General features: G+C 43.3%; 1 protein-coding gene across 3 annotated transcripts in view; it reads right to left on the bottom strand.

Moving 5' to 3' along the window:
* The window catches only part of NHS (NHS actin remodeling regulator), a 588,432-nt gene that overhangs the window by 76,521 nt on the left and 500,448 nt on the right, over nt 1–11,463 (bottom strand). For all 3 annotated transcript variants that reach the window (XM_069636816.1, XM_069636817.1, XM_069636818.1), the window contains one exon: nt 5,417–5,548. In XM_069636816.1, the coding sequence (XP_069492917.1) occupies nt 5,417–5,548 (132 nt within the window). The remainder of the gene's footprint in view (nt 1–5,416; nt 5,549–11,463) is intronic.

Raw genomic sequence — 11,463 nt, 5'->3', positions numbered from 1 at the left:
TCATCAGCGCATTTTATTAACCAGTGCTCACTTTAAAAGTGAACATCGTAACTGGTGCTTGGTATTTGGTATAACTCTGGAGCTGAAGAGAGGTTATGTCCTTTTTGCCCCACCTTCCTCGAGACTATGTTCCATTATGTATTGTTTGGTCCCAATAACTTTTTTCTTCGGAGATTTTACTGCCCATTCTGAGAAACAAAGGATTTCCGCAATGCCGGCTGGCTTTGATTTTTTCTTATGTGGGCAATCTCAGTACCAAGGGCATTGTCAAAGTTCCTACATGGCACAGTTAAAAGAGGGAAGACACGTTTTAACGAATGAGGAAACATATGACTAATAGGCAGGTGAGAAATATGTTATTATAAGCGTTCGCTTATTTGCTCCTTCCTTCCTCTGAAATGCAAATAATATCACTATGGTAGCACCAGTAGATTATTAAACATAATTGTATTGATTTTCAAGTAGAATGAATGCATTTTGATCACTTATGCTTACAGTGAGTTAATAGTTTTGCTGTTTATCTGTTTAAATTGTTTATTTTGTAATGTTTATTATATTAACCTTTAAGGCTCTACAACTAGCAAATCAGAAGATAAAGTCTCTTATAGAGCCAATGAAAGACTAGAAGAAAGAGTGCAAACCAAGAAAAGAACCTTGTCGCCCACGAGAGATAGGGCGGAACGAAAATTGGTTGGCAGTGCTACGAATCAATCAGAACCTAAAAGCAATTTACCAAATTTTGCCCCGTTTAAACAGCTACTAGCATGGTTCCCGAAATCAACGTCTGGGCAAACAAATAAATAGCAACAAAAGCCGTCTAGCATCAAGGCGGACCTCAACAAAGCAGATGCGAGTCCGAAAACAAAAAGTCTCCCCCATGACCTCCAGCCACGTTCACTCAAAATGATGTCTTGGAACACTAGGGGCTTTAACCATCTTACTAAACCTGGAGCTATAAACCTTGGAACTTTCGATATCATCGCTCTCCAAGAAACCTGGCTTACCACCCCCCCGACAATTGATGGCTTCGCAGTTGAAATCTCACCGGCCAAGAAAGGTCGCTTGGGCCGCCCATCATTTGGGCTACTTGTGGCAGTCAAATCGGGCTCAGGCCTATCAATACAGAAGAAGCTGGCAGCAACCCAATCCTACCTTGCAGTCTCAATAAAGTGGGACCAACTAGACAGAAAGACCCAAACCTTAACCTCTCTTGTGATAACTGTTATTACGGTCTACTGGAATCCACAAGCCATCTCGGACAAAATCTTCATTGAATCTATTGAAAGAGAGCTAGACAATATAATAGCAACTCAAAATAGCCCACTAATAATTGTAAGTGGAGATTTAAACGCCAAATGTCCGACCGATCCCTCAAGATCTACATCACCACGTCCAAAAAGCCAGGCGGAATCTCGCGGAATGAAATGGGAATCACTTATGACTTCAAGAAATCTTCGAAACACTGACCACTCACTTCCGCCGAAGGTCCACATCCCAACCTGGGAAAGGGGCACCCTGAATGGGACAATTGACTACATATATGTCACAGAGGAGATGCTCCGCCGAATCTCATCTTTTGAGGTTTTAAGGACAGAGGCGAGTGATCACAACATTTTGCAAATTGTATGGCCCACGGGAGGAGAAGAAAAAACGACTATGTCAGAACATATCGAATCAAACACTCAAGGAAACCGCCTAAGACTCACTGCCAACCGAATAGAGGAACTGTCCAGAAGCTACAAAAACCACTGTCTACGGGGTAATAATGAGTCATTAAAACCTATTGACTACCAACCCTTACTGATTCCCTTCGTGATCCCCAGAAGGCAAGCCCGAAAACTCATACAGAATCCCACTCACATCTACGACAAGGAATTAGCATCAAAACGTTCCACCTTGAGAAAGCTAAAGAAATTGGCAGCACAATCAATCTCAGAAGATCTCAGAATCCTCTATTTAAAAGAACAAAAAAAGTACAAATCTTGGGTACGCTTTCGAAGAATTTTCCTATACCAACAGGACTCTGAAGAAATGCTCAGAAAACTGGCTAACAAAAACTCGGGCGCCTTCTGGCAATTAATAAGAAACTTTAATGAAGGAGAAATCGCAAAAGGTCTAAACAATGTCCCAGAAGAAAAATGGAAAGCACACTTTGCCAACATTTTCCAAATTCCCAGTCAAGTCACAGAAGATTCGTTGACAGAGACAGACCAAACCGCATGGGAAGATTTTTCTGATAAAGAAGACATCATACTGGCCATTAAGCGTCTGAAATCGTCCAGAGCACCTGGACCAGATGGAATAACTAATATCGACCTAAAAAATCATCCAGAGAAATGGGCTAACTTCATAGAGCAGGTATTCAAAAACTGCAGCGCTACAAGATCGATTCCTAACTCTTGGCGCACCGCAGTGATTGCTCCAATCTACAAAAAAGGAGACAGAACTGACCCAAGAAATTATCGTCCTATAGCACTTCTGGACACAATTGGGAAACTTTACAGCTCATTTCTTCTAAGGAGCTTCCAATCATGGGCAAAAACAGCACCGTGCAGAGACCCACTTCAAACAGGCTTCTTGAAAAACTCAGGGACCACAGCGAACATCATGGCCCTAAGCATTATAAAAGCAAGATCAACGCAAAGTCTCGGAAAGGTATATGCTGCCTTTATTGATCTAACCCAAGCGTTCGACCAAATTGACAGAAATCTGCTCTGGTCAAAACTAGGCAAATGGAATTGTCCACCTAACATCCTTGACCCAATAAAGGCTTTCCACGACAAGACATCGATCAGGGTCAAGCTGGACCAAGCAGGAAGGCTTTCTGATGAAATCTCGACCCTTAGAGGCGTGAAACAGGGCTGCCCACTGGCCCCGGCCCTATTCATCTCCTTTTTGGGCGACCTCAAAGCCCATTCGGATGAGACAAGATCTTTTCCTCCGAAAATCGGGTCTACACCTGTGACTCGCCTTTTATATGCCGACGACATTATCCTTTTAGACCAAACCGAAATTGGACTTCAAAGGCAACTCGACAACTTGGGCAGCTATATATCGAAGAACAACTTAGAAATAAACAAAGAAAAGACAAAAATTTTGACTTTAGGCAAACAAACAAAGAAGAATTCAAAGCCGTTTAAATGGTACATCGAAAAATCGCCCGTTGAAGAAGTAAAACTCTTTAAATACTTGGGGGTGTGGCTGGATAACTCGAAAACAGAAGTCGCAATGCAACAACACCTTTGGGACAAGACCCGAAAACTAACAACACAGGCTAGAATAATCGATCGAAAATACGGGAGGTTTTCACTTCTCCCTGTTATTAAATTCTACAAGGGTAAAGTAATACCAAGTCTGACGTATGGCTGCGAAGCAATGCTAGTGATTCCTCCGACAATTTGGTCTAAACTTGAAGCCTATTTCTGGCGCAAAGTCCTTCAACTCCCAAATTCCACAGGAATTTCGATCATCAGAAGAGAATTGGGAACTCTCTCCCTAAAAGCAACAATCGAAGCGAGAGAAATGGCGCTTTTCAGAAAAATAATAATGCCAGACTCTCCGCCGCTATACAAAATAATAAACTCTGAAATTACTGAAGGTCGAAGCTTAGCCATTTCCCGATGGGCAGCTAGACAGCGAGTATCTCTGGCCAAAAATTGTTGCAGTGAAGCAGACCTAATTCACAATCCAACGAGAATAAAACGCAAGATGGACCAACTTGATTGGATAGAGACCTTAGCACTGGCGGAAAAAAACAAACTCCTCTGTCACGTGTACTTTGAACCAAAAAAATTACATACACCAAACGAAGTTCTGAGAAGATTCCCTGACAAGTCGTTAAGATCTGTCTTCTTGCGTTCCCGCCTCAACTTACTGCCGACAAATGAAATAAGGGCTATTAGAGGTCAATCTCAAACAAATCTCTGTCGATTATGTGGAACGACACGTGAGCCAGAAACTGTAAAACATCTCCTTTTGCATTGCTCCGAAACATTAAAGTGGAGAAGAGCCTACTTGAGACCTCTAATAGACAGTGACTCCTTATATGAAGAACAAGCCTGGTGGAATCGACTGATGAGTGGATCGAGAACAACCTGGGCGTTAGCAACTTCCAAAATATTAAAGAATGCTTTGGAGTCTTGTCTACGCAATTCAGAGAGGCTAGAAGGAGCAGATTCCAGTGTACCAAAAGGTACAAGATGAGTGTGGAATCCAATCAGACCTCAAGTTTAAAAGGGAAACTGCAAAGCCCAAAATTCTTGCTTCAGATTGAAATAAGCTGACAAAGAAAGAATAGAAAAGAAATTTTGACTGCCTGCTTATTCTGTTTTTGCAAAATCATTGAATTGATAGAAGCAAAATAAAAAAAAAAAAAAAAAAAAAAATTAACCTTTATGGGATTCATTTTCCGGAATAAAGTGAATTGACTGTCTATACAACATTTTGAAAGTCACAGACATGCATGTCTTTTAAATCATGCTTTCCCCACAGTGCTTACTTGAGGCAACAGTTAAGAGAGGTTCCTCGAGGCCACACTTGGTGAGCTTTAGCACCCCCAGCTTGTCCCAGTAAACATTTTGCTGATGATTCACCTGGGTCATTTCTCCCACCTCAGGACTTGGAGACGGGAATGGAGAACGTGTATTTGCATTTGTTGCCATGCAAATGAAGATACAGACAACCCCATTTTTGAAACAATGGCTCTCTCCACGGCCCCATGAAATGTGTCAAAGCAACTTGTCTTATCTCATTGCACACGAGTTGCAGGTGTCAACACGCAATCGCTAGCATTACCACTTAAATCAAAGATAATTGGGAAAACTATGAACTCGATTACATTTGACAGAAGAGGGACTTTCCATGGAGAAATGGCGCCTGATCCCATCATTTGGCCTCTGCTGTACTTTGGAATCTCTAGTCACCATTCCTCCAGTTCATGATATCGAGAGACACCTATTAGTTTGCCTGCATGTAACAGTGTTTGCTCTATGGAACATGTTTTCTTTCACTTTTTGTATTTGATCAATAATACCGATTTGTCACACTCGCTTATATTTGATCTGAATCTGCCTACCCTCTTCCACTGATAGGTGATGGGAGTGGAGTGGTTAGCATCCCATCTTGACAACACATTACAATCGTTTGAGCTTTCTCAGATAATGGGGAGTTGAATCGGAGTGGGAAGTCAAAATCAGTGGCACAAGCAATGAGGCTGGGAATCAGACATGTCTCTATTAGCAAGAACGTTTTTGACATGTACTCGGTCACTAAATACGGCTTTGCTATCTAAAATGAAAAACATACTTTCCAAATTTGGGAAGAAAGGATTTAGTTTAAGAAATGTGGACAACATAAATCAAGCAAAGCCCAACATTTCCAAATATTCCCTCATTGAGCAGTAGCAAGCATATCACACCTATTTCTTGTTGCACTCTTCGGGGTATGCCGGAGATGGTTTTCCTCCTCCTCAGTTTCCGCCTCCTCTGAAGTACAGACTGCGAGTGAACAAGAGAGCAGCGGATACTGGCCTCGCGGTCAAAACCTACTCCTAGAAGCCGTAAAAGGAAGGCATCATTAGTCGTTTCAATAGGACAAACCCATATTTAACAAGAGACATGAGTACGAGGAGTCCGTTAACACATGCAATAATACATAAGCGGGATGTGTGCTCCACCACATACTTCATGATCTGGGCAAGTTGGGGAACATGGTAACATCATTCAAGACACATCGTGGAGTTGATGCTTGCATTAAAAACATATGTCAAAGAAGAACACCTCAAGGATTTGTTATGAAAAATTGGTGGCTCTGAAACCTTTCTTAGGATCTCAATGGCTATTTTAGTAGATTGAACTGCTCAGCATGATGGTTGTTACCAACTTTATGCTTATTGCACAGATAATTCCCCCATCATTTAACGGGTAAAGAAATGCATGACAAGTAAATGTAGTGAACAAAAAAACAGAAAGAAACTGTCAGGCAAACGTCACTTGGAAAACGAAAAAAAAAGAACCTATCTTTAAGGACAGTTTGCATTTTAATATCTGTTTTACATTCACAAGCTGTGCATACCACAGGGGTCTGCAACACTTGGCTTGCGAGATGCTTTGGTCTACAACACCCATCGGTTCTACCAGAGCGTAGTCATTGGGGAGGGATCATGGGGTCGTAGTCCAAAATATCTGGCAAATCACAGGTTGCAGAGTATTGTTCTACCAACAAGCTGTTGAATGACTTGTGAGGTCAACAACGAAGGGCCTGTCTGTGATGAAATGTCCCCTGATGTCAACCAGGGGACCACAATGCCCCACATATCAGCCTGCTGTGAAATAAACCTTATCTGCAAACTCTGCAGTCTCTTGCACAGGTTGGGCAGGCTGCATGTGAATGTGTAACACATTCTAAGCTGGAAACCCATTGCAACAGGTAAGTAACGCATTTTTTACAGGGTGAACCTGTTAAAGATGCACATGTTGCAAATTAAGTACCAAGAAGTGTCCATTTGATGGGGAAGTGGGTTTGAGTTTGGAACGACTTCTAAAACATGCTTTGTCCGTTTGTGTTTCTTGCCTAGAATATCTATCTAAGCAATTGTGTTCTGCAAAAATTGAGCTCCATGTGGCTGCAGTACAAATGTCTACTCATTGAATTTTACCAAGTGAATGTGCCGCAGCTTCCTTCTCCCTAATGGAAATTGCCCTGGGCTTTCCATCAAGCTATCTCCTGGTCAGTTGATAACATAACTTTAAGTGTATCCAATCCAGATGCCTGGCGTTGCTAATGTGATAGTTTTTCTGCATGATAGTTGGCCAAGTGTTACAATGAGCTGTGTGAACTTTCGGAAATCGCCTGTTTGTTTATTTATTTATTTAGATTTATAGAGCACACTACAGCCATAGGGCATCGAGGCACTAAAAGAGGAACTTAAGAAGGCTTGATTCTGGGTTACATGAATGCCGCCCAAGGAAGTTCATTCCAAATAGTAAATGAATGTTCTTCCCGCACCTTACATATACAAACTCCTTTTTGGAATAATAGGTATACATTTTGGATGTAATCTTGCCGTGACCTTATTCTTGTGAAATACAGGGAAAGAATGATTGTGCTTACAGCGCTCTAACCATTCTTAGCAAAGTATTTATCAAAACAGAAACTTCCAAAGTAATTCCATAGTGTTGCATTTAGGTATTGATCTCAAGGTGGGACTTGTTCGTGTGATCAGTGCTACATTTAGCTCCCAGGCTGGTGTCCTTATTAGTGGGAAAATCCTCTTCGTGTTTCTCAATAAAAATCATTCCATCGGGAGTCGTGTTACATATCCCAGCAGAACTGGCAAATGTTCCCACAAGGAAGTTTAGGAGATGGCTGTGTCAGAAAAATGTATCACGATATTCCCTTCATCTAAGTATGCACTGGAAATGTCCTTCCCATCAAACATTGTTTTACATTGATCTGCAGAACAAGCTCCCTATGCTGGTTATATAGCTTCTTGGAAGAACACTGTCTGATATTATGACTGCGAGACAGAATTCAAGGTCGTCTCGAGGCATGCTGCTCATATGAGTGTTCTCGGTTAGGCATAACGGATCTTCTGTGCAGTCAATAAATCTGGAAACATTTCTGGATTCTTGTATGGACAGACTAACATTCCTACGAAGTATGGGACCTTTCCTACTGATTAGAGGTTTGAGAAAAACATAAGCAAATGTCCTGCACCATTCTATTCGCATTGTGTTTCCTAGTGATCCTTGCTGTGGGTGTTTGAAAGCAGCCTGCCACTGTTTGTAATTTCGGACTATTGCAAATCGATTACATGTCAACTATCTGTAAGTCTATTTCCCATGTGACAATGCCATAATTGTGATGTATTAGTATGTCTGTGCTCTGCAGTTCTTGGTGCCTGGCCGCTGCAGCGCTACCAGGGTTATACCCAGTGTGGAGCCCAGTCCTGTAACTTCTGTGCCTCTTAGGTTACGGATCACTTATTGTTCTCCCTTAGGGTGACAAGATATAAAAAAAAACGGGACAGGCCATAGACATAGAAGTAGGACTCCAGTAAATATACATAGGCCTTTGAAAAAATGGTAGTCCTACTTCTATGTCTCTGGCCTGTTTCAGGGGGTGTGCTCACAGGCACACTCCTCTCATTGGAGGAGAGCGGCCAGGGATGGAAAGGGGGAGAAAATGGGGGCGTGAAAAGCATTCACACCCCCATACAGGCGCAGCACCGCGCCCGACTTCAGGATTTGGAATCCGTTTCCGCAAAAACCAGGACCTTATCCACCCACCCATCCAATCGCAGGACAGGGTTTGTAATATTAAAAAACCCCCAGGACTCAGGGATGGAGGACGATTTCCCAGGACTGTCCCAGGAAAACTGGGATGTCTGTTCACCATATCCTTTATCTAGCAAAGTGAGACATTGTTGTATTTTCTGTGTTTAGGTAAACTATAGTGTTCATTGCGGAAGCTCTGCACTGACTTTAAGGCCAGGCCCACTTTGCTCAATTTCATCACATTTATGTGTAACCTACTCTCTCTGCCAGATTCCACTTTGCGCGTGCAGCCTCACCTCAATGCAATTCCCCCATTTTGCCATTTTACCAGGGATGCATCAGTGGTAATGGTAACTTCTAGTTTGGACATACAGTTAGCTGTGCAGAGCAACTTCACTCCTGCGGTGCATACTCTCCTCACCACCATGGGCGTAATTTTAGGGGGTGAAGGAGGTGTTTGTCCCACCCAACTTTCATGGTACAATATTTTGTCCCCATTCATTTGGCTGGGGCACCTTTTCTTCAGATGGCATGTCCCCCCTCAACATTTTCAGCAAAGTTACGCCACTGCTCACCACAGGCCCTCTATCTGTTTTTAAATTAAACATGAGTGTGGGAGCTCCTCTACCGAGGACGAACATGGTTCACATAATCTGTTCTTTTTGAATTTCTTCAACTCAGGAGCGTCTACAACCACGTTTTAACTCAATGGCCTTTCACAGAGGAGAAATATCCATTTGCACATCAGTGTGGTCCCACCCACAAGTGCCGACCAGCACTGACATGCTAGGCAATTATCCTCTGAACTAGAGTACCCTCAGCAACCCCAGACATGTATTTTGACCTTGTTCACCTAAGCTGAGCTGAGACTCTCTAAGGCGCAGTGAGCTAAAACCTGGGGTTTCAACTTAAGCAAGCAAAGGTAATCCAGACGTAGCCCCTTGCTCACTGTGTCTTACAGAGGCTCGACTTCACCTTACTGAGGAGGACCAACCAGCCCAAAGCACGTGTGTGGGGTTGGTGATGGTACTCTTGTTCAGATGAGAATTGCGTAATATTTCGGTGCTGGACTGTCTTTGTTGGTGGGACCTGCATGGTGTGCAAATGGACATTTCTCCTCTGTGAAGGGTTCAGTGAGCTAAAACGTGTTGTACACCCTCCAGAGAGGAAGAAATTCCATAGAACATGTTATTTGAACCACGCTCTTTCTTGGTGGAGGGGTTCCCACAATCTTGTTTAATCTCTATCTGGTTTTGTTTATCTTGTGCTGCACTAGCACCTCCTGTTTCTGTGAGCATTTTCTAGTTGTACACACTATGACATAATCTGACTCCTAGTGATCTTGCTTCTGTGAGTTGTCGCCCTCCAGTGTTGGATATGTATATTGCATTTGCTGTGTAGGCTTGCACGTGCAGCCGGGCTCCTAGAGCCATGGAAGCCAAGAAAAGGCTGGTGCGCCAACACCCACTGACTACAGCATAAAGAATCAGAAGAAAGGACTCTGTGGCAGCACCCTGCAGTCACAAGCACAATACAAGAATAACGACTACAGAGCAGTTCCCACGAGCCCTGGCAGTTGAAATAAATGTATTAGCGAAACCCACTTACCATGTGGCCTGTGCACAACAATATAAGACAGTACTAAGGTTTCCACAAGATCTTGCTTTAGCCAAACTGGACCCTACTACGATGGGATTCCTGATCCTCTCCAGGAAGGTCCTGGGCTTCGCTAAGAAACATGCATATAGTAACCCAAAAAGCTAGGTAGCTCCACGGGTTCCATGTTATTTCATCGGCAGGCATTAACCGCGTATGAAATAACGAAAAAGTTAATCTTTTTTTTTTTAATGTAATGAGGCGGTTCCCCCAAAACCACCTTCCCGCACCTATTTTTAACTAAACCCGAATCCCCCAAACACTTATCTGCCCACCCCCCTCCCCCAAAAAAATTAGTTGAACGTTCAAGTTATTTCGTACACATTTAAATTGCTGGCGTAGAAATGCCTGGCGATGAAAGGACATCGTACCAGCGACATGACGGCTGGTGACGGGGGTGGAAGCAGTATGTAGCTCTTAGACAATTACAGAGTAAGACAACTGGTCAGACGTACAGGCAGGGATTATAGGAGGGGTTACAATGTGTGCTTCGTGGTAGAAGGGGGAAGTAATGTGCAAGACGATGGGTGCTCCTTTCAGGTGTATGAAGTGGAGTGCTAAAGTGCACTTAAATGAGTGATTGCTGGTAGTGTATGTGTTGTCCAGGGAAGGGAGTTTTAGTGTAGGGGAGCTAGAAGAGAGAAGGGGGGAAGCGTAAGGGAGTAGAGTGTGGGCGAAGGACAGGCAGATTGAGGGGTGGTGCAAGAGTGCAGGGCTTGAGTGGGAGACTAGCATGATCCAGAGGAAGTGAGCTAGGAGAGACTGAGCCTTGAGAGTTTCACACTACAGTAGTCACCCTGCATCAAGTCTGTGGGATTTCACGCTGACTAGCCCCTATCATTCAAAAGACAAATAGCGAGGAAAACTCGACAGCATGATACCACCTAGCGGTCTGCAGGAAAACCTAGCGTTTCCTACCAGACACCTGTTTCAGATCAACTGTACAGGCCCTGGTCCTATCTCACCTGGATAGCGGAAACCATCCTTCGCAACACCATCCGAGCATTCTACACACTGCTGCACACCTCATCAAAAGTTTCAGCAAATACAACTCCATACCAGCAGTGCTCATCGAACTTCACTGTCTCCCCCTACAAGCAAGCATCACCTTCAAGGCCACCTGCATGAAATACAAAGCCGTCATGCAAGTTCCCTTCTACCTGGCAGACAATGACACCACCTCTGGTGGTCAGAGCATCACCAGAGGTAAGGACCTGGCCAGATTGGAACATCAATAAGACAAAAAAAATAAATAAACAGGAAACGAGCATTCTCGAACTAAGACCCTAGACGGTGGAGCTTCATACCCATCAACATTAAGACTTTCTCCAATCCTCATGCAATTGAGAAAATAAACTGTCCCGGGAGGATAGCTCAACGGCCACATGTTCGCCTTGGAAGCAAGACGACACGAAGCAACACAGGTTCGATCCCCGGGTCCGCGCTTAGAAACCTCTGGGTATTTAAGCGTGTTATAAATACGCAACTAAGACAAACAAAAAAAACAATTATGCAACTAAAAAACAAACAA

Source organism: Ambystoma mexicanum, chromosome 7p (genome assembly GCF_040938575.1).
Source record: "Ambystoma mexicanum isolate Mex_15411 chromosome 7p, UKY_AmexF1_1, whole genome shotgun sequence".
NCBI classification, from domain to species: Eukaryota; Metazoa; Chordata; class Amphibia; order Caudata; family Ambystomatidae; genus Ambystoma; species Ambystoma mexicanum.
The sequence above is the reverse complement of the archived record's forward strand: the minus strand, read 5'-3'. Positions and strand labels throughout refer to the sequence as shown.